The sequence below is a fragment of the Mauremys mutica genome, chromosome 3 (assembly GCF_020497125.1).
Source record: "Mauremys mutica isolate MM-2020 ecotype Southern chromosome 3, ASM2049712v1, whole genome shotgun sequence".
Lineage (NCBI taxonomy): Eukaryota > Metazoa > Chordata > Testudines > Geoemydidae > Mauremys > Mauremys mutica.
This window is the reverse complement of record NC_059074.1, coordinates 155,465,292-155,489,806: the sequence shown is the minus strand read 5'-3', so window position 1 is coordinate 155,489,806 and position 24,515 is coordinate 155,465,292. Positions and strand designations below refer to the sequence as shown.

The window sequence follows — 24,515 nt, the reverse complement described above, 5'->3', positions numbered from 1 at the left end:
GAAGAAGTGCATACATATGATTTGGGGGGTGCACAGAAAATGCTAATAATTAGCGTCAGTAAGCTGCCTCCTGTTATAAAACTCAGGAAAACCTCACATTAAGCCCAAAACTCATGCAAAGAGATGTGAGTAACTTTTTCCTGAAGGTTATTATTTCAGCTTCTTCTCCAAGTACTTTTATGGGTCACAAACAGCTATTTTTATAACGTAACAGGTAATTCATTCATAATACGGCTTGCAATGCATATTAATCAGGGTTCTTGCCAAATTTAATTTATTTTTTTCAAAGTTAAAAAGGCAATTAAACCTCATGGCATTTCTCCCCCTCTTCACTGACCTATTTTGGAACTAAATAATGTACTTAAGCTTGAAGTGAAGGCATTTCAGCCTGAGGAATGGAAAACTGCCATGAGCCAAAATTTATTCACAGGAAAACCATGGGGCATTAAGGTTGTCATACAGGCGCAAGAATATTTTCAAAAACAAACATGATGTTTAAGTTTCCATCACCACCTCCCCAACTTAAAATCACATGCCATCCTTCAGTCTGCAATCACAAGCAACAATGAAGATGCAAGTCTATTTCTGGGCTTATTGTAACTGCTAACCATTACAATCGTGTGGAAACAGGGAAGAGAGGGATAGCACCGTAATGATAGGGGTCTTAAATTTTCTTCACAACTCTATGCAACTGAAAATAAAGGTTTTATAATGGGAAGTATTAAGCTAGACTACCTAATGGTTGAGTGTCTCTCCCCCCTTTTACTCCCCCACGGTCCATCTACACTGCAGCTCAGAGGTATAATTCTCATCTTGGATAGACATACATACACTAGCTCTGATCTAGCCAATGTGCTAAAAATAGCAGTGTGCCACAGCAGGAAGGGCAGCAGCTTGGGCCAGCCATCCGAGTACACACCTAGCGTTCTCAGATGGGATTGCACCTGGTTGGCTATCCATAGCCATCACCAGTGCTGCCACAGCCACACTACACATGCTAGCTCTGAACTAAAATAAGCAGTGTGGCTGTGTAGACGTACCTACAGATACATAGATACTTAAATGTTAATAGCGAGTTTAGAGGGACATTTCAATTTAACATTTCATTTGTCTGAAAATATGCCTCCTACAGAAACAAGTAACAATAAAATTACAGTATTTGAAACATTGGAGGAAAAACTAGTTTTTTCAGGTTTTTTCTCCAACTTTGTACATATGGCAGAACTTTGTATAAAATCACTTTTAGTGTTTTCCCTTTATAATCAGTTGCACTGTTTGTACATGTTTTTTACAAAGCAACATGAGAGAAAAAACACATTTTTAATACAAGAAAATTACTTAAAACCACAAGGATTGGGGAGGTGACTCCAGAATAAATATAGAACCTGAAATTATTTTAAACCTTTTTTTAATTGACTAGATTACAAGTTGAAAATCTTGCTTTAATTGAAAAAGAATCCAAAGATAGTAGCATTAATACAGCAAAGAAAGACTTAATTGTGGGAAGTTTTAAGCAAATGTTTTTAAATTAATGGAGATATCCTATCTCCTAGAACTGGAAGGGACCTTGAAAAGTCATTGAGTCCAGCCCCCTGCCTTCACTAGCAGGACCAAGTACTGATTTTGCCTCAGATTCTTAAGTGACCCCCTCAAGGATTGAACTCACAACCCTGGGTTTAGCAGGCCAATGCTCAAACCACTGAGCTCTCTCTCCCCCCAATTAAACCTTTAAACTGTGTAAGTAACAGTGAACTACATACTACCACAAGTTAGACAAAGCACATACAATGTATGCGAAAACCTAAGATGCCTACTAAAATTTCAACAATGGTGTGTTGTGACCCACTGCTTATGATGTTCATAGTAGTCTGTTTTTTTAATACTTCCCTTGATTATTGTAATCACTTGGTGTCCCATTTTATAGTTCGATAATAAGCTCTTTGGAGAAGAGGCAGTCTTGCTATATGTTTATCCGGTGTCTAGCTCAATGGAGCCATGATCACTGACTGGGGCCCCAAGGTGCTACTATAATGCAAATAAATATTAATCCTCCCCCGAGATTAAGTATAGGTACAGACATTAAGGCTAGCCTTAGGGATTTCCAAAGTTATTTTCCTGTACTGAATCATTAACCAACCTATAGTATTAAAAAAAACTTTGGAGCAAGGGAGTGGTTTCTTGTCTCATTGTGGATGTTCTAAATTATATTAATATCTGATAAACACAAGACTGCTTTAATCTTTTCACCATACTGCAAACATCGTAATCATGGCAGAAAAGAAGAAAGTTGTCTTCTCATATGGGGTATCTATTGCATTTCTAATAGTGTTCTGGAGTAGTTAATTTATTAAAGTCAATTATCTGACTTTCCTGAGATTAGTTATTTGAAGTTGCAGAAGAGAAAAGTAAATACATATCTAAAGAAATGTTACCTTCCCTTAGACGTTCTACTACAAAAGTGAAACCAGTAGTTCGTGGATGCAAGACATATTTGTATTTCCGAAGTCCATTCTTTTCAGCAAATTCATTACTGCGGGCTTTGGTATTGGCTAAAGATTTAAAAAAAAAAAAAAGAACATTAACAACATGAATATTAGTAGGGGTTATAAAGTTTCATAATATTATAACAGCCCCAAATACAACAGCAGCACACAGAGTACATCACTGTAGCACTGTTCTGAAGGCAGCAGACCTTACGGTGCTTTTGATTAGATTCATAATACCATGAGATACAGCAACTTGTGAGGGTTTTTTCCTTATATGATTATTTTAAAAAATCTTTTTACTCTTTGGCGTACTCTTAATTAACCTGTCTTTCACATTTACCAAGGCTATATATTGAAAGACATAATAAAATGATTATTTCAACGTACAAGTTACATAAGTGCCGGAAACTGGAATGACATTTTAACTCAAAAGGTACTGCAGTTTGTAATAGCGTAAGCTTTGATATTATGAATTGAAAACCTTTAAGATCAATGTTTTGCGTCAAACAGAATTGTTATAAGTACCTTATTCCCAGCTGGAAAATAAAAAGCTACGTTTTCTAAATGTAGACAAACAGCAATTAGTCAACTGCACTAGATCAATACTTTTGTCAGCCAGCTTATGCATTTTTAACTTGACAGGCTTTAGTCACTAGTCTAATCATAAATTTGAGTTGCACTTATATACAGTACATTCGATTTTAAATCAATTCCCCTCTGCAGCAATATGGGCTTGCTATTGTAAGCACAGTATTCACAAGCCACCTGAAAGCAGTTCTGGTGAAAACCTGGTGAAGTAAAGATTTTCACTGTCCATCAGCAAGAGTCCTCCTGTATGCAAGGTAACTGCACAAGTCTTCAGGAATAATTACTACACATCCCACTCAGCAAACCAAAATCAGACACAAAAAAGAAAACCTCTGTAGACGAGTGGACAATAATCCATTTGTTTTATAGAATGTGTTGGAGAATTCTTCAAACTGTCTGCTCAAATTAATGCATCCAAAGTGGCCTTGATTGCTGCATTCCGTTGGTGTCACTGCATCTTCAGGGTCACTAAGCCAAAAGACATCTAGGATCTCCCCATGCCAACATGAGGAAAAACAATTTAATTAAATGTATTTATTAAACAACACCTTTGGCGTTCAAAAGGGGACAGTCCAGCAACAGAGGTGTGGAACAAGATCTGTGTCTGATCAATACAAAACCCAATGCACGTAGAAAACTGAGTTATTAGAATCAACCATTGCTAACAGAGAATAAAGTTGAGAATGCTAACGGAAAGCCCGTTGTCGCCTAATAAGCTAGCAAAATTGATCAAGTACAGATCATTCCTTTTCCTTTTAATTTTTGTCATGCTTTGTCATCTAACTCATTTGTCGAACAAAAACCAAAGGCATGAGTATAGAGATTAGTTCCAATCATTGTGTTAGTAAGGCACTCTGCTCATTTGTGCCAAGTCTGCCTCTTTTTATTCTAAACCACATGCTCTCTCTAAAGTAACACACCTACCAGTGAGCAATACATAGAGAACCTCCCATTGGTTAATGAACATACTATGCCCTAGCAATGTGCGAAATAATTTTTCAACTTAAAAAGCAAAAATGAACTACATACTACACAGAATGCAATCTTTCATGGATGTTGCCCTTAAACAATTAACAGTGGAGCAGAGGCTTACTGACCACCTAATTTGGAGACAATAATAGCTACTACCCAGCAACCACTATGGCATACTATGGAGTACTTCCAGGGAACAAGTAATTAATGCAACCAAAAGAGTCCAAACATATTTTCTTCCAATTTGTCAATGCATAAAGATAAATTAACAAAAACATTACAGTTAAAAGAAAAGCTTCCAAACCTAGGAAATCTGAGGAACATTAAAATAGCTGAAAAAAATCTTCCACTGAGGACCCTCATCCACAATGGCCAACTGGTCCATGCTTAAAGAGTTTTAAAACAGTTCTGCTAACTTCATTAATACTCTACTTTTGACAGAGGTCTAGAGTAACAATTTTCATCTAAAAGCAGCAGAGAGTCCTGTGGCACCTTATAGACTAACAGACGTTTTGGAGCATGAGCTTTCGTGAGTGAATATCCACTTCGTCGGATCCCATTTTCATCTAGGGAGGGTCTCTGCACCAAGTGGGAGGGGAATCATGAACAGGTGTTGGGGAAGTTGCAGCCATTCTATCCTTCTCATATTGCTAAATAAGAAAGGGAATTGCAGGCAGATGTGAAGAGATGCCCAAGAGTGGTCCTGGCTTAGTGCATTCAGAGTGCATATGACAACAGAGAGCTGCAAGCAGACACAGAACTTGTTGCTGAGGGTTCTAGCTAGTGTTTGACTATTTGTGTTCCTGGCATTTTGAAAACTAGAAGACTAGAAAAAGATCAGTCAATGAAAAGGATGATGAGCAGACAATATCTACATATAACATCCCAAAAGAGCTATGTTAAAATAACATTATTACGGTTGCAAGTCAAGCACTCAAAAGTTAGGAAATGCCAGAATTACAGTTGCCTGTGCAAATGCCTTATGATACAGTCTTAAATTACATGGTCACATACTGCTTTTCCCACTGGACCTCTGCCTCATTCTCTTTGCTCTGGGAATGAGTAATGTTTGTGTATTAAAGGAGACTGCTGTCTCTAGGACCCCTGCTTTACCTGTTGCAGAAGTTGGGAAGTGTGTAACAGATGAGGCAGGGAAATGCAGGAAGAGAAAGGATGGTCTCATGGTTAAGACTGCTGAATCTTATCCTGGGGAACTGTATTCTATCTCTGCCACAGAGTCCCTGTGTAACACCTGGCAAGTCACTTAAACCAAACTTTTCACTGGTAGTCATTAATTGTATGTTCTTCCTTTTCTGGGTCCCCAACTTAAGACACAGGGGCTGAGTCAACGGGAGCTGAGCTTTGAACATATTAAGTATCACATACTGCTATGTAGCCTGAAAAATAAGGCCTATGCATCTCAGATTAGGCACTCAGTATTAGTGGTCACTTCTGACCATAGTCTCCTTATGTTTCAATTCCCTAGCTGTAAAATGGGGATAAATATCATCTCACCTCACAGTGGGCTGTGAAAATAAATTCATTACTGTTCGCGAAGCGCTCATATTTTAGTGAGATGTCACAGGCCTTGTCTACACTACAAGACTATTTCGAATCTACTTAAGTCGAATTTGTGGATTCGACCTTATGAAGTTGAATTTGTGGATCCACAGTAAATACACTAATTCGAATTTCTGAGTCCACAGTAACGGGGCTGGCGTTGACTTTGGAAGCGGTGCACTGTGGGAAGCTATCCCACAGTTCCCGCAGTCCCCGCTGCCCATTGGAATGCTGGGTAGAGCCCCCAATGCCTGCTGGGGGGGAAAATGTGTCGAGGGTGGTTTTGGGTAACTGTCATCATAGAACCGTCAATCACGCCCTCCCTCCCTGAAAGCTCTGGCGGGAAATCTGTTCGCGCCCTTCTCTGGTCGGTTACAGCTCGGACGCCACAGCACTGTGAGCATGGAGCCCGCTGCGATCATCGCTGCACTTATGGCCGTTGTCAACTCCTCGCACCTTATCGTCCACCTCTTCCACAGTCAGCTGCTGAGAAATCGGGCGAGGAGGCTCCGGCAGCGCGGTGAGGAGAGTGGCGCAGACGTCTCAGAAAGCAGGGTACGCCGCGCAGTGGAGATCATGGTGGCAATGGGTCAAGTTCATGGTGTGGAACGGCGATTCTGGGCCCGGGAAACAAGCACGGACTGGTGGGACCGCATAGTGCTGCAGGTCTGGGATGAATCACAGTGGCTGCGAAACTTCAGGATGCGTAAGGGCACTTTCCTTGAACTCTGTGACTTGCTGTCCCCTGCCCTGAAGCGCCAGGACACCCGGATGCGAGCAGCCCTGAGTGTGCAGAAGCGAGTGGCCATAGCCCTCTGGAAACTTGCAACGCCAGACAGCTACCGGTCAGTAGCGAACCACTTTGGCGTGGGCAAATCTACCGTGGGGGTTGCTGTGATTGAAGTAGCCCACGCAATCGTTGAGCAACTGCTCTCAAAGGTAGTGACTCTCGGAAACGTCCAGGACATCATAGATGGCTTCGCCGCGATGGGATTCCCAAACTGCGGCGGGGCTATAGATGGGACTCACATCCCTATCCTGGCACCGGCCCACCAGGCCAGCGAGTACATTAACCGAAAGGGCTACTTTTCTATGGTGCTGCAAGCACTGGTGGACCATAGGGGACGTTTTACCAACATCTTCGTTGGGTGGGCGGGCAAGGTTCATGACGCGCGTGTGTTCAGGAACTCTGGTCTGTTTAGACGCCTCCAGGCAGGAACTTTCTTCCCGGACCACAAAGTAACGGTTGGGGATGTGCAGATGCCTACAGTGATCCTCAGGGACCCAGCCTACCCGCTAATGCCCTGGCTCATGAAGCCCTATACAGGCGCCTTGGACAGAGAGAAGGAACTCTTCAACTACCGGCTGAGCAAGTGCAGAATGGTGGTGGAGTGTGCTTTCGGAGTCTCAAGGGGAGATGGCGGAGCTTACTGACTCGCTCGGACATCAGCGAAAAGAATATCCCCGTAGTTATTGCTGCTTGCTGTGTGCTCCACAATCTCTGTGAGAGCAAGGGCGAGACCTTTTTGTCCGGATGGGAGGTTGAGGCAAATCGCCTGGCTGCAGTTTACGCTCAGCCAGACACCCGTGCCGAGAGAATATCCCAGCGGGAAGCGCTGTGTATCCGGGAGGCTTTGAAAGCTAGTTTCCTCGGAGAGCAGGGTAACCTTTGACTCTCCACTTGCTTTCAATAGAAACTGACCCTGGGCCTGTGTCTGTATGTGTCGATTTCGATCTGCGGTTACATACCCCGTTCGCCAAGTTTCCCCCACTTCCAAAGCACGTTTTAAATAAAATTAATTGTTACACTCATTATTAATAAATCTTTGTTTTACTTTGCATTTCTGTTCAGTTGTTGAAACATGGACGCATACTGTGCTGGGCACGGTGTGCACTGATGTACAGACCGCTTGTTCCATAGAGGAATGACATCCTCCTGCTCCTACATAGGTCTCTGGGGTGGGGGACGGTTGCAAGTGGTTGTGCATCAAGGGGAGGGATTGCAGGAAGGGGTGGGTTTGCAGGAAGGGGCGAGTGGTGCCTTCTTTGGATAGGGGTTTGGATGACAGCAGTGGGCTGCGGGTTTGGGCGTAGGAAGGGGTGAGGGGTGTGGGGGAAGGGTGAGTATCTGTCCGTGGATGAGGGCTCTTGTTGGGGCTCAGGGCAGTGGAGAGGCTCGTTGCTACGGTGGAAGTGCATGGTAAGGGCAGCGTGCCTTAACATTAAGGGGGTGGCAGGTGCTAGGACCCTGGACAAGCATACACATCACAGAATGACCCGGGGCAGCATACACCACACAGAGTGACCCTGGTGCCTACTGACTGCAGTGTGTGTGTGCCCTGCAGTTGATCATGCCCCCAAGTCTGTACCCTGGTAATGTAGGCTATATCGTGCAATTATAAATCCCCTCCCCCCCCCATACACAAAAAAATCCTCTGACACGAAAGACGTGACCAAAACAGTGAATAACAGCAAACAGCTTTTAATAATCTAATACACAGTGGGGGGATGAAACTTGGATTTGAGACTGGGTGAGCCTGTAAGGGAAGCACTTCTACAAATGTATAGTGTGAGAGGTGTGTGGTACATTAGCGCTATGTAGTGGTGCAGTGACAGTTCTCACGGCCCCTACCGCCCCTCCGTCTTGTACTTTTGGGTGGGGGGGGGGCAGGACTTCTTGGTGGGGGAGGGCGGTTGCAGATACACTGCAGGGGGGCTCTGTCCTCCTGCCTGCGGTCCTGCAGAACATCAACAAGGCGCCGGAGCGTGTCCGTTTGCTCCCTCATTAGCCCAAGCAGCGTTTGAGTCGCCTGCTGGTCTTCCTGCCGCCACCTATCCTCCCGTTCGATGTGTGTGCGATGCTGTTGACATAGGGTCTCTCTCCACTGTGTCTGCTCTGCCGCCTCGGCTCTGGAGCAGGCCATCAGTTCCGCGAACATCTCGTCCCTAGTCTTTTTCTTTCGCCGCCTAATCTGCACCAGCCTCTGCGAGGGGGATGCCGGGGCAGTCCGGGAAAGAGCCGAAGCTGTGTGATGGGAAAAGTAACTGATTTCCTTGAACAGATACATGTTTGCGAACAGTGAACACAGTCTAGTCAGTTTCTCTGAACAAGACCATACAGGGCAACAAGTCTCACGAGATCTCGGGACAAGTTCGAGATTTCGGAATACGCTCTCATTGGCTGCGGCATTACACAGGAGAGCGGACAAGTGGGGAGAGACAGCTGAATCCGTCTAGCAGACAGTCCTGGTAAGCCTTACAGTACATTCTGCTTATCAGTTAATGGATAGCTGTGCCCTCCCGCTAAAGGCAATCTGGAAATCATATACTCTGACCCTTTTCCAGCCACTCCCGCCAGTGCATGGGAAAGATCAATGTATGCTTTTCCTATGTGGCCTACAACACGTGGCTGTTAAGCGAGGGTCATTGTTATGCAAAGTAAAAGTCAACCATTCACAACAGTAACAATACACTAATTGCCCTAATTAGATGCAGCATTTCATGAACGAGATCACCCTGATGCGGGTCCCTCGGAGTCACAAAGAGCGGATGCTAAGGGAAGCCCTGCAGAGACCAGGACCATATGCGGCCATGCTTGTAGAGGCGATGATTCCCATCTACATAAGGATGTCCTGGCGCGGAAGAGTGTGCTTCCACGGAGCACCCAACAAGGCACCTCTCCCCAGGAACCTCCTGCGGAGGCTTTTCGAGGACCTAAATGAGACCTTTCTTGAATTGTCCCTGGAGGATTATTGTTCAATCCCTATATGTGTGGACCTACTTTTCATATAGTTTTTCATTGAAAATTTTATATATAGTATTTCTATTTTTTTATACCTGTTTTATAAAAAATAAATGTTTACATGTTTCTAGCACTTACCGCCTGATCCTTCCCCTGATTCAGAGTCCGGGTTAACGGCCGGGGAGGGTTGGTAGGGGATCTCTGTGAGGGTGATGAAGAGATCCTGGCTGTCAGGGAAAGCGGTTTTGTGTTCGCTGTCGCCTGCGCCGTCCTCCACAGACCCTTCCTCATCTTCCACATCGGCGAACATCGAGGAGGAACGGTCCAGGTTCACTATGCCATCCACTGATAGGAACACTGAGTCCACGGTCACTGGTGGGGCAGTGGTGGCAGACCCACCTAGAATGGCATGCAGTGCCTCGTAGAAGCGGCATGTCTGAGGCTGGGCTCCAGAGTGTCCGTTTGCCGCTCTGACTTTTTGGTAGCCTTGTCTCAGGTCCTTGATTTTCACGCGGCACTACATTGCATCCCGGCTGTATCCTTTCTCTATCATTGCTTTGGAGACCTTCTCGAAGGTCTTTGCATTCCGCTTGCTGGAGCGCAGCTCCGACAGCACAGACTCCTCGCCCCACACACCGATCAGATCCAGGACTTCCCGGTCTGTCCATGCTGGGGACCTCTTTCTATTCTTGGATTGGCCGGACTCCTCTGCTGGAGAGCTCTGCATCGTTGCAGGTGCTGCGGAGCTCGCCCCGATGTCCAGCCAGGACGTCAGATTCAAAGTGCCCAGACAGGAAAATGAATTCAAATTTTCCCGGGTCATTTCCTGTGTGGCTGGTCAGAGAATCCAAGCTCGGACTGCTGTCCAGAGCGTCAACAGAGTGGTGCACTGTGGGATAGCTCCCGGAGCTACTAAGTTCGATTTGCATCCACACCTAGCCTAATTCGAGCTAGCCATGTCGAATTTAGCGTTACTCCACCTGCCGGGGTGGAGTACCAAATTCGAACTAAAGAGCCCTCTAGTTCGAATTAAATGGCTTCCTGGTGTGGACGGTTGAGCGGTTAGTTCGAATTAACGCTGCTAAATTCGAATTAAAGTCCTAGTGTAGACCAGGCCACAGAAAAGCCCATAAGGAACTTAATTCTATCTTCAGAGCAGGGTTTGAATAGCGTGCAGTAAATAAGACCTGGGGCCTCCATCACCCACTCGTTACATTTTCAACCAAGCACCTCTGTACTTTCTTCCTGGCAGTCCCTCTCGCTTGGGAAGAGCTCCCTGTGAACATCCACAATGCTACCTCATTATCCTCCTTCAAAACCCTCCTTTAAAACTCTCCTTTGCTATAAAAGCCTACAGAAAACGTAATTAACCATTGGTGCACTGATAGCATTGCCTTTCAGGCTGAGCAGTATCGTCTGTTTCCTTGTTCTCACTTATCTGTCTGTATCCATGTGTTGTCTCTTGTCTCATCGTTCAATTATAAATTCTTTGGGGCAGTGCCCATTTTTTGTTCTGTTTGTACAGTGCCTAGCACAAGGATGCCCTGCTCCATGAGGAGGGTGGCTAGGTGCTATGGTAACACAAATAATTAATAAGTAATAAAATTCAACAGCCATTCATTCAGTGAGCACCCTCCACATGTTTGTTGGGGAACAGTATTTATACTAGCAAGTGACGAAGACTGAGGGAGTTTCCATGCCAATCTTGAAGGGTGACTAGGTGATGCTCTTAATATACATAAAAGTCATCCTGGAGATTGTAAGTATCACACCTCTGTTATTCTCAGACTCTGAAACTTGGAATACCAGGAATCAACAAGTTACTGAAAGGAAAAAAAATTAAAAAAAGAGGAAGGAAGGAAAAAAAGAAAGAAAAAGGACAGCGTGCTATTTGCCATTCCACCCAATGGATTTCTTTTGAAATTAAGCATTGTGTTTTTCAAGAAGTCAATTTCAAATTATATATGCTTAGACCACCACAGAAGTTGGAATTGCAGCTGATTTACTGTCAGACATCCTTTAATTTGAATATTCTGAATTGAAAGATAGAAAAATGCACTGATCTGATAAATTGCTGAGGCAAAAATTTGAATTTTGCTTATTGAGAGTCAGATGTCATTCAGTCAGCCATAAGAAAATAATGCTATTAAAAAAAAATAACTATTTTGCTCTGAAAACTTTGGAGCAAGATAGGGTCTACACGAATTTTACCCAAAACAATACTGAAAGATGTCAGGAGTCAAGAAAGAAATAAGTTGGCAGAAGGTAATATCAGTCTTGTGAAACTACACAAACATCAAGTCTGAAGCGCATGGAAATATTTCAGACTTGGATTTCGCACTGCTCATGAGAATATGGTAATGAGGATGACAAAAATAATTTTAACATTTCTAAAAGAAACAACTCATGATTAAAAAAATTAGGAATATTTTAAAGTAAAAAAATCTGTTTTACAAAAATAAGATTTGCATGACAATCACTCCTAGCGTTTACCATATTTTCCTTTGGAAAGAAATTCAGAAGGCTTTGCCATCCATCTTCTTGTTGGTGGCCATTCAGCATTTCATAGTTTGGCTTCAAAACAATTCTAAGTACTAACAATGTAAACTGTGAACATTTAATTTTGGATAACGGTTTTTACTGATGCATAATAGCACATGTAAAGGAAGAAATATACACTTGATACCCTACTGCTGCATACTATAGCAATGCCGGACAACCTGATCCACCTCTCCCACATGCAATATCAACCTTCCCAGTAGAGTTTTTGCAAAGTGTTTCTATATATTGACATTTATGGGACAAGTCCTACTAGTGTGTTTATAATACCTGTTGATGTGTAAAAAAAATAGGAGGTACAGACACATACTGGTGATGGGTATAGTTTTCCAGTATACCTTAAATGATTTAAATCACTTAAGATGCTTTTGAAAGCTGAACCTGATGGGCTTAAAGGCAGCAGAGCACAATTTTTTCCATGGCTTTCAATATGAATTTCTCTTTCGTGTGTCTTTGGGAGAGAAGCACTGATTAGGATGGAGTATACTTTAGAAATTATACTAATGTTATTTAAATGTTTTTAATATCAATTGGGAACTTTAGCAATAAAAAGTTAATCTGAAAGGACTGCAGTTACTTCAGTATTAGGTTTCACCATGCCACCTCTCAGGACTCTCCATCATCACCACAATCTTCTATTGTGGAATTATATATTAAAATAATAATAATAAAAGAAAAAGAATCAAAGAACTCATTTTAAATGAAATGGTAAAGAAAATAGCCCAAAGCTATTTTTAGGAGTTAATTTGTAGTTGAACGATCAAAAGTAGGTACTAACGTTAAAGTTGTGACATTCAGTTTCCTCCCTCCCACCCAGGATCTGTGCAACAGTCATCACTGAATAAATAGGTCATGTTACTGATGCTGCCATCATCCCATCTCCCCTACTCCTTTGTTCATCTTGGTACCCCTCCTGGTAATTAAGATGTGAGCTTGGAGCAGGCCTCATGTCCCATCCATACTGAGAGGACACCTAGCATATTCTGGAGGGCTGAATAGGGAGAACAGACTGCCAAACTGCCTTAAATTACTAAATAAAGCGCCCACAAATTGATTTGTAAGTCAGTCAAAGACTGAAGAAAAAAAGGTTACCTCTGACAGCACAATGAGAGAACATATGGTAGTACCTGCTGTCACCTGTATTCCCCTTCCATGGGCCAGCAAGGACACCCACTCTAGGCTCCTGGCTCCTCAGCCATCCCCACTCTTGGGTGGAGACCCATGTGTCTCTGCCTCCTGATGGGTTTTTCCAGACTGCCCAACTCCCTGCCTATACTGTGTGTTACCCAGCAAGTCAGACTTGCGGCAATAAAAATATATCAACTCCCCAGGTTCCTTTTTTGGGCCCGTTAGGGTTTGCCTCCTCCCCAGGTCTGGTTTAGCCCATTTTCCCTTCTGGCAAGTTCTCCCTCTCCCTTCTGGAAGAGTCAGCTTTGTCCCCATCTCCCTTGATTTTCCTCTCAGCCCCTCTGCATATTGATTAGCTCATTTCCCAGGTTCGGTCACGTCTCTAGGATTCTTGTCTATTAATCATGATTTCAGGGAGCGGGGAGAGGAGAATGGAGCGCCGGGGTGCAGAGTTTATAGAATTGTTCAATACCTGTTAATTCGTAGGCCTCATTGAGTTTGGTGACACCCTCTCTCCCCCAACCAGTTCCCCATTTCCTTACCTAACCCTTAATTTGAGCTGAAACCCCTTACCTAACTCCTAATTTGATCTCATAATCTTTATAGTCCTCTTTGTCCATAAGTGCAAAAATGGACAAGGCTTTTTGTCTCTAACAGTAGTGGAGTTAGATACTGTACCATTCCTCCTGCCCCATCTTATTCAATTCACACTGCATTTCAAAAGCCTTCGGAAACACATCCATGTGAACCCCTTTCCTAAAGCAAGGAAGTAATATGAAGTCTATGCCACGCATGGGAAAGGTTCCTAGGAACTGGCTTCATCTATCAGACTATAGTCCTGCTGGTGCAGTTTTTTCATCTCAAGCTGATACTGATGATCCTTCTTCTCCCTCTCCTTGTGCTGGCACTGGCTTTCCTGCTCTCCTCTTCTCACTTGAGCTGACACTGTTGCTCTAGCTCTGCAAGCAGCTGAGTTTCCAGACTCACACTGTCCCTCTCCAGCTGTAGCTTCTCCTGCACTAACTGTTGATCCACAATTCCCTGTTGCAGTGATGTAGTTTGTCGTCTTCTGTCCGTCTCTTCCCTGCTTTCCGCCAGGTAGTTGGCTCCAAGAGCTTCCCTGCTTGTGGACCCTCTGCCAGCGGGCTCCCGTTCCCCATGAACCTGGACCATCGTTCCTCCTCTGGTTGTTAGAATATAGCAAGTTGACTAGCGGTGGTTTTGTCTGCTCCTCAGTTTTGAGCTGCTTTTCTTTGCATAGCTCAACCAGACGATATTTCTACAGTGGTTCATAATTCATTTGCCCTCGCTCTTTTTCTGCTATTCCTTCCCCAAAAAGACTATCAAGACTTTTCTCTGTGGTCTTTCCTTCTAGGATACTTGCTTTCAAAGCTGTTGACACTTATATAATTCACACTGTTCCAGAGCCACATACGCTGCCACCATAGTTCAGGGCAACTGCAGCTGTATTTCCCCACTATTGTCTAGAAAGGGCACCCATTCTAGGCTCCAGGCTCCTCAGCTGTCACCCTCTGCTGGGCAGAGACCCATGTCTCCCTCATGACTGAGGATTTTCCAGGTTGCAGAAGTTTCCTGCCTATACTGTGAATTCCCCAGCAAATCAGATGCATAAACAGGCCTGCTTTGCCTTCTCTCCAGAAGCTATAAACAGCATAATTGCCCACAGTTAAGTTACCACACAGCTCCTTCTAAGCAAGCACATTTATTCCTCAGATGAAAGTATTTCAGGGAAAACATATTACAAACAAAACAAGAACCCTGAATAAAAGAGTCCCTGAAGCTTATAATACTTCTCAGGATTTACATTAGTCGTGTCTCTCTCAGAGATGTAACATACAATCCCACAATAATACATGAACTTTTTCATTTTTAATATAACAAACTCCTAAGATACATGAAAGTTATTTCAAAAAGGTTTGTTCGAGATATTGCAGGAAATTGCCATATCTATCACATCAGACACAGAATTTTGTATCTGTCAATTAGTATTTCATAGCAAGTGGAAACATTGGTAAGAGAAACGTATGAGGCAAATACATTCTACTTAGATGAGAGACTAACATTCAATGTGTACAGATAGACCAGTGGTTCCCAAACGGGGGTTCACTCAATTTGTTACAGGGGGTTCTCGGGAAAAAAATCCCTAATGGCGGACAGAGCTGTCCCTAGGGACTCTGGGCAGCATGGGGCCAGCAGCCCAGAGCCCCTGGACTTCCAAGAGCCAAGCAGATCAAAGCACGCCTATCTATCACACTGAAGAGATTTAAACTTCAAGACTCCTTATAAGAAATGGAAAGGGAGGTGGATCGTTTTTGCTGTTTTTAAAATGAAATAGGCAGCTAGTGTTGTTTTTAAAATGATTATGAAGAACAAGTTTAAGCTTTGTTGTAATGTGCGTTGTTTGCCTGGACTGCTCAAGACCTGAATGCTTGTGTAGGAGGAACTCTAGGAGGAACTCTTTGAGTTGACTTCTTAAATACCTTCCTGTGTTTCACATCTGATACTCCTTGATGAAACATAGAAACCTTGTCTTATAACAGACTTATTCAAAGGGATAGATGCAACGAAAGTGAGATCTTGAAAATGTGTTGCCATTTTCATAATGTAATAAAAATATTGTAATGATAAATAATAATAATAATAATAAACAGTGTGTAATAAGCATGTCATAGAAACAAACTGTGTATTTCCAAGATCACTGCTTTTATAATTCATAATCAGGTAAAGGAGAATATCCATGGAAATGTTCATTTTTAGGAAGGGGTTCACGAGACTTGACATTTTCGTGAAAGGGGTTCACAGGTTGTTAAAGTTTGGGAACCACTGAGATAGACTGAGTTAACATGACCTAACACCTAAGCTGAGGAAAAATGGACACACACATCAAAATTCAATCACCTTGCCTTATTACGGTGGCTAAGGGTTAGGAAAGAACACCTCCAAAATCAAATAAAACCACTGAGTAGAGATTTGACAAATAGGTCTTGGCAGAGGGGCATAAGGCCTTGTCTACACATGCAAACTGAATTGGTTTAACCCAAATCTGTCAATTTGCACATTTAGACAAGGCCTAAGACACAGAAAGAGTGAGTGGCTCAGGCTGCCTGATGAAAGGGGAAAGAGTGGACAGTAGTCTCTAGAAATATAAGGCTTTTTCTTTTTTCACGGCAACTAAGCCAGGTGCACGTACTCCACTGAGCTTTGCAAAGAATTCAGATGAGGTATGTTATGAAAAGTTCTCTGTATTAATTTGATTTTCCCTCTATTAATAATAAAGCTTGTTTTATCAAGAGAATATGACTCAGACTTCTGCTTGGTTCATTTCCAACAAACTGCCCTAGAGATAGACAAGGGGGAAAAAAAAAAAAAAAGAGTGTGTGGAATCTTACCTCCATTCAGAATAATGTCAAAATGTCATGAACAAGAAGGTGCATCCCAAGCATTGCTGCAGCCAGAGTGACATGTAAGGCAACCCTCAAGATGAAGGGAGTGCAAGTGACATTAACTTGGTAGTTCTTATTAATGATATTTCCTTTCTATTGAGGCATTGTAGTTTAGATAATACAGGAAGCCCAAGTTATACAGTAAATATTTAAGAGGAAGGAGAGAAGCAATAAGCAGAATGATCTATTTTTATAGAAATCAATGAGCTGCAGTTTCAAAAGTAAAGCAAAACTGGAACTTAATTAATGTCTGGTATGTAAACATTTCAAATACTAAAATGTACAATTTAACTGAGGTTGTCTGCTACCCTTCACCTATCAGATAGCCAAAATGGTTCCCACTCTTTTGATCCTTTCACGGTTCACAAGTAAAACAGACTAACCATTCCATGGAATTTTAATGACCTCTTTTCCAAGCTAAAATGTAATAGGGAGTATCCATAAGACTCAATTTAATGGGTATTAAGAACCGCAGTCTCAAAGTGTTGGTATAAGAATTTTAGATGACAGAGCATTGAAAAAGTATACGCAGTATTGGTTTCTATGTGAAAATTCTGTTCTGGAAGCTATTAGCTATACCAAAATAGATTACATGAATTAATTATAAAATCTTCAAGTTCACATAGTAACAGAGTATTTCTGAGCCTCCTGCCTACAACTGTCACTGAAGTTAGTAACTGTTTGACAACATAATTAAACATACAGTATTCAGCAGTTTGACTCAAAATCTGACTGGGGGCTTATCTACACTTGCAGCACTGCAGCAGCACCAGTGCAGCTGACCTGCTGTAGCGCTTAGTGAAAATATTACCTACAGCGATGGAGGGGCTTCTCCTATTGGCGTAGATCAGTGGTTCTCAACCCAGGGTATATGTATCCCTGGGGGCACACAGAAATCTTCCAGGTGTTACATCAACTCATTTAGATATTTGCCTAGTTTTACAACAGGCTACATAAAAAGCACTGGCGAAGTCAGTACAATCTAAAATTTCAGCTAGACAATGACTTGTTTATACTGCTCAATATACTATACACTGAAATGTAAGTACAATATTTATATTCCAGTTGATTTATTTTATAATTATATGGTCAAATCAGAAAGTAAACAATAGTGTGCTGTGACACTTTTGTATTTTTATGTTTGATTTTGTAAGCAAGTAGTTTTTAAGTGAAGGAGTATGCAAGACAAATCAGACTCCTGAAAGGGGTACAATAGTCTGGAAAGGTTGAGAGCCACTGGCATAGATACTCCACCTCCCCGAGAAGTGGGAGCTATATCAACAGGAGAGGCCCTCCCATCGACACACATCGTTCAGGGGTGTGGGTTTTCCACTCCCCTGAGCCACATAGTTATAGCTGATTGTTTCAGTTTCTCTATAAAGAAAATCCTACAGAAACATGCCCTAAAAACAAAGATGCACATTGCATTTGAGTTTGTGTACTCAAATTCTACATGGGTACATTCACTGTCCGATAGAAACATACACTGACATTATTTGAGGCTTGCGGGTGTCTCCTGTCAGAGTTTGTTTGCTTCTGTGATGTCTTTCAGTGCGTACACTGTTATTTTTATCCAAGTATATTTTAAAACATTTATTGTATTAAAAGTGTGACTCAGGCAGAAATACATTTGACCTAGGCTGACTAAATAGGTAACTATAAAGGGAGGGGGTGTCTTTACTGGTTAGAATGTCTCATCTCTAATGCTTACAGTAAATAACCAGGGGGTGAGTTGAGATTATTTTTTCTACAAACTTCATACATCCTATTAGACTAAAAAAAAGCATCTCCTCTGCCCTTATTCTTATACCCTTGTTTGTCTCATCCATCTATTATATCTTGTATTTTAGATTATAAAATCATACGGGTAGGAATGATCAGTTTCTCTATGTTTGTACAATGCCTAGCAAGAGGGGCCCAGCCTGGTTGAGGCCTTTAGGCGCTACTACAGTATAAATGTTAAATAATAAATAGCGGAATAAGCGTATTCTGACCAGAGTCCTATTCCCAGTTCTGCCACTTTTGGAAAGTAGTTTACCCACTATGTGCCTCAATTTATCATCTGTAAGGTAGGGATAATTACCTCGAAAGGTGATTGTGGGATTTTGTAAAGCCCTGCACTCAAAGCTTGACTATCCTAATGAAATCCACATATTTCACTGATTTTTGATGTGTTACTCTGGATAGCGTTATATAGGGTGTGACAAGAAATTCATGGACTTTTAAAGAGGCTAGAGGAAGAATTTCACAGTAATCACTCAGTGCTCAGTTCACTTTGGGAGATATGGGCTTTTATGAGCCATTAAGATGGTTTTACTACTAAAAACCAAACAATGAACAATGTACAAACTCAGAGCATCTTAGCATGCTGGTACTTTTCCCTGATAGCTTAATTTTGTAATCCATGATCTACGTTTTTTTAAGTCACAGAAAAAGCCTTCAAAACATGAATCATGTGTAACCCATGAGGTAGCGTATGCATAATCTGCAGATTACCTAAACAATAGTTCCACAACCCCATCCAGCAGTGCACTTAAGCACAGGCTTCACCTTAAACACTTGAGAAGCCCTACTCAAGTCAACAGAACTACTCACATGCTTAAAATTATGCACGTTTTTACGTGCTTTACTTAAGTGGTACATAAGAGTTGTGAACTGCCCCATTCATCTGAATTAGGTGTTCAAGCTGAAGTTCAGTTATGACCATTTAAATGCAACTATTGTGCTACTGATCAGAGCAATCAAGATGGAAGGACAGCCATATCATGAAGACCTGATCAACCAACTGTGAGTGGCATTTCATTTTGGCATCACCAGCCGGTAGAATTAAGGACAGTACCACCACGTTTTTCTCCTATCTGGCCTTGGCTGAAAACCCATGCCACTACTCTCAAGACTTCATATGCTCTCCAACTATCATTGGTCCCACATAACAAAACTGAATAACTGACCACTCTCAGTTATGTTTTCCTTTGAATTAAGCAGCTTCATTTATCCGTCTATTTTGGGAGGTTGCACAGTGTCCATCTCAGTCGTATTTATGCACTGTTAACATTCTACTTAAGGACGTGTTGTGAAACTATTCTTATTTTTACTATCTGAGAACTGTTGAAGACATTAATGCCATTTTCAAGTTATTACACATCAGGTTGTGCATTACCAGTGCCCTTGAACACACACAGTGCTCAGTGGAAAACCATAAAGAGAGGGAACAAACGTGGCACTGAAGTTACTCCTAAGAGAGTACAGCCTCTATTTCATCTCAGAACACTCCTGCAGAGATCTGGGCTACATCATGCCTCACTAGTCTGATTTATAAAACAGACTCATTAAAAATTCTTAGGGGCTGAGGGACAGGGGGCAAAGAGTTCAATTACAGCAAGAGAACATGTAAAAAGGTGAGTTATGCTGAAGCTTCTGAAGCACTGGACATAAGATTCCTTTGAATTCTTGTAGAGCTCTGGAATTCAGAAAGAGTAACTACTTGTTCTGCTGTTATTTGTTGGGGGTTCTTTTCTGCAGTGTGTTTGCAACAGAATTTTGAATCATGGGGGTGGGGCAGGAGAAAGAGGAAATATTCTGATGCATTTTGCCCAAACTCAAAGTATTTCAAAGTGAAATGATGACCCAAAAAAAAAATGTTTACTCCCCAGCCCCTATACATATAGTTTGCAATAAATTCTTTATGAAAAAGAAAACAATTACTATTATTCATATTTTTATATAGCATATTTCATTCTAAAGTGCCTTACAAACTTTATGCATGGGGCATTACCTCAACCAGTTAAAATGCAGCCATGTCTTATATTTATGTAAGATCTGCCCAAAAGATCTTAAAGCATTATACAATTTTTCCATAAGGAGAAGTCACTTCAGATACCACTGTCATGCAGATAACCTTTGGATGGAAAATGGTAGCAGTTTAACAATGCACAGCAATCATACAGTGAAGTACATGAAGAGTACTGTATCCAGTTTTCTCTACTTATATTCCCCACTATCAGAAGTAGCCACCAAACTCGTAATTTGGCCAGGACACATGTGCCGATGCCTATTCTTGGAAAGTGTGCCATAGAATCTGTAGTGACCACGAGAGTACAGGAACTCTGTTTTATATCATCTAAAAGATGAAACATGGGGTTTCAATAAGTGGTGACATGTTAATAGTATAAAAACTTCCTGAAAGTGATTTTTCTATACACTCACGTAACGTTTCATTTAAATGTTATATCACACTGATAACTATGCATACTTTTTTCTTGCTCAGAATTAATTGGCAAAGGTGTGTTGTCAAGTCTTCTATACTATCTTAAAAAGTGTACTTTAATGGTTCACATAAAAACAATCACTGGTAGACAGGGACAGATATTTACTTTAATAGCAAGTACTCCAGTGTTTTTTTTTTTTATATTGTACAAGGTAGCAATCACTTTTAGTTTAGAATGCAAGACATTGGGTTTAGCGTTTTTAAATGACTGCTTTGTACAAAACGAGACATGATTCTATGGAATGAGTCTAACTTGTAATTGGAACAACTACATGGAGAAGTTAAACCAGTATAAGGCTGGGTGTGGATTTGAAATGCTATAGCTAACCCAGTATAACTGCCCATATAGACACTCTTATTCTGGTATAAGAGTGCCTCTTCCAGTTTAGTTTGTGTATCTAAACTGGAAAAAAAGCCATTCTTACACCAGAATAAGAGTGCCCACACAGGGATTATACCCGTATAGAGATCAGACTATATCAGTGTAATTATACCTATATAACGTCTCGTGTAGACAAGCCCTCAGTTCTGATAGAAAAGCAAGATTGTTCTGGAAAAATTATGGCATGGGGATGTTCTGATTGGTGGAGCTAAGTGTGAGGACTGAGGGTACTAGTAATTCAGTAAGAAACAAGATACACACAGAAAACTGCAGATTTGTAGAATAAATATTAAACCATTTTAAAAACAATTGTTACTACTAAACACATAGGGCCAGACTGCAAGCCTTCACTAGAGAGCAGTTAACTCACATGACTAGTCCCACTGAAATCAAAGGGATTATTTGTGTTAACAACTGCTCATGAGCATGAGCATGGAGTCCACAAGCTGGTCCATCAAGGTTCAGACCATTAAAGGGTCTGGTTGCTCTTCACAACGTTTAGATAAAGAGACTTCAACATTTCCCCAAGATATGGAGCACATCCATTGGCCCAGAATGAGCAATCCAACTACTCTGAAATGGCCAAAGCTGACAGAAGTGTGCCAGCCAGAAAAAACTGAACATTAGATTTAATCCCATGAGATTTAAGTAACATCCCTATGGGAAGAAGAGCATTTGCCCACCAACCCACTGGGACCTCTCCAAGAGGATCATAGAATATCAGGGTTGGAAGGGACCTCAAGGGGTCATTTAGTCCAACTCCTGTCTCAGAGCAAGACCAATTCCCCAGACAGATTTTTGCCCCAGAATCTAAATGGCCCTCTCAAGGATTGAATTTACAACCCTGGGTTTAGCAGGCCAATGCTCAAACCACTGAGCTATCCCTTCCCTGCAGTGATACAAGACAAACACACCATAAGATCAATGGTATTGATGGAGGCTGATAGTTTTAACAGTATCAGTATGGATGTTGGTCTATTGCCTTGCAGTCTTTCAACTAATGAGATAAAAAATGAATGTTTAAAAAAATGGAGAATAATCAGATGCTGAAGATGGAATTTCAATACCTCTTCAATAACCTACCCTAGAAAGGGAAGGTGAGGTTACAATGGGTCACTGGGTGGTGCAGGTAGTTGCCCACATGGAACACACTGCAGGATCAGAACCAGAGAGATGTAAGTATATGTGCACATTAGCAACGGAAAACTGCTACTACAGAAAAGCTTAATTCTTCTTGAGTTTCTATTCTTTGCAGTGAAAACAATATGCATAGGAACTCTGATAGTAGGTGAAACGTCTGACCACCATGTATTTCTTACTTGGTGGTCTTTGTGCCATTTGTCTAAGTTCAGGCTATGGTCTTTGTATTATTATTGCAGAGGGCATATGCACTGCCCTTTTCTTTTCCTTAACTGGTTTAATGTATGGTCTCTCAGAGACTTACTTAATCCTTCAAGGCAGCCATGCCCTTGGTCAACGTTAACAGCATGGATGTGAAGTGGCTATTGTTGTCTCAGTGTTCAACCAATTCCTTATTAACCACAAAACAGAAAAACAAAGAGGAAACTCTTTCCCCATTCTTTAAAATCTATTTTTCATACAAAGGACTGACAAGGATTAGAAGTGAAGTGGCCTGGAAGCATAGTAGGGAAAAAAGTCTTTCAAGACTGTAAAGGAGGCAACAACTGCTCTGAAAGCCAGGAATGAAATCCTGACCCTAATGAAGTCAAAGGGAGTATTGCTATTAACTTCAATGGGACCAGAATTTCAACCCATGGATCTAAGCTAAAGGAGGGGAATTCTCTCCAGGAACTTATGATTTGGAAAGCTATTCCCTCCATGGAAGAAAAAAACCTACAGCAGGGTGTTGATGAATGGATGGATTTTTTTCTACCTTCCTTCCTTGCTCTACATGCAAATTTATTAATTTAAACAAGAGGATGTCAGGAGAAGTTGTCCAAGGATAGTCAGTCAATTCATTATCCTTTGGGAGCATGGATCAGATTAAGACAATTTCTAGAACCGCCTAAAATCTGATTATAGTACCTTCAGGCACTATAAATGCCCATCTGCCAGCCACATCTATAAACTCACTGGGGATATGGGGGAATGGGAGAAAAATTAGCAACACACTTTAGATCAGGGGTGGGCAAACTTTTTGACCTGAGGGTCACATTGGGGTTGCAAAACTGTATGGAGGGCCGGATAGCAAAGGCTGTGCCTCCCCAAACAGCTTGACCCCTGCCCCCATCCACCCCCTCTCACTTCCCGCCTCCTGACTGCCCCCTCAGGACCCCTGACCCATCCAACCCCCGGTGCTCCTTGTCCCCTAACCACTCCCTCCCAGGACCCCCACCCCTAACTGCCCCCCAAAACCCCACCCCCTATTCAACCCCCCTTCTCCTAGTCCCCTGACTACCCCCCAACCCTTATCCACACCCCCGCCCCCTGACAGGCCACCTGGGACTCCCATGCTTATCCAACCCTCCCCCCCCCCCCCCAGTTCCCCATCCCCTGACAGGGGAAGAGGAAGGGGATGGAAAGAGATGGATAGAGGTGGTGGAAAAAGTAGGATGTGAAAAGGAGGCTGGATGGAAAAAATGTGAAAGGGAAATGGATGGTGGAGATTAGGAGGAGATATGGAAAGGGGGCTAGAAGGAGAAGGTTAGGAGGAGGGATGGAGGGAGGAGGGTCGGGCAGTTGCTCCGGGCCTCTCGCTTGGCGGCAGCTGTGGTGGGTCCGGGGCGCTGTAACCCGAAACCTCCCGCCCCTGAGTGCAGCGGAGGAAGGAGGAAGCGGCTCGGGCCGGCAGTGAGTGTGTCCCACACCAAGGGGGGAGCGCTCCGGTTTGTTCACTGGCGCTTATGGCAGCTGCAGGGGGGGGCGGTGTCTGTGCCTCCTTTGCGGGGCTCTCCCGGCCCCGGGTGGGATCTCGCTGCCCCCTGCTCCTGCGGCCTCCCCGGCCCCACCCTTTCCCGAGACTTTGCCTCCCGCACCAGCCTTTGTGTGCGGAGGAGGGACAAGCCCGTGCCGGGAGGGAGGCTGGATTTTAGGGCAGAGGAGCAGCCAAGCGCTGCATCTCTGATTGCAGAGCCGGGGGGCCCAGCCAGCGGCGGCGGGGCGGTGTCCTGCTTCTCGCGAGCCCTGCGAGCTGCCCAGGTCCCGATCGGGGCCGCTGCGCCCGGGACAGGCGCTGCGATTTCCCGTGTCTCCGTGCAGCGCGGGCGGGCTGGGTCAGGAGCTCGGGGGCCGGGCAGGACAGTCCCGCGGGCCGGATGTGGCCCGCGGGCCGTAGTTTGCCCACCCCTGCTTTAGATACTGATAAATCAACCAAATATTTTCAGATCTGGCTTCAAAATAAAATGCA

At 42.9% G+C, this 24,515-nt stretch overlaps 1 protein-coding gene across 7 annotated transcripts in view; it reads right to left on the bottom strand.

Moving 5' to 3' along the window:
- LCLAT1 (lysocardiolipin acyltransferase 1) overlaps window positions 1-24,515 on the bottom strand; it is a 223,294-nt gene that overhangs the window by 76,929 nt on the left and 121,850 nt on the right. For all 7 annotated transcript variants that reach the window (XM_045010360.1, XM_045010363.1, XM_045010361.1 and 4 more), the window contains one exon: window positions 2,433-2,549. In XM_045010360.1, the coding sequence (XP_044866295.1) occupies window positions 2,433-2,549 (117 nt within the window). The remainder of the gene's footprint in view (window positions 1-2,432; window positions 2,550-24,515) is intronic.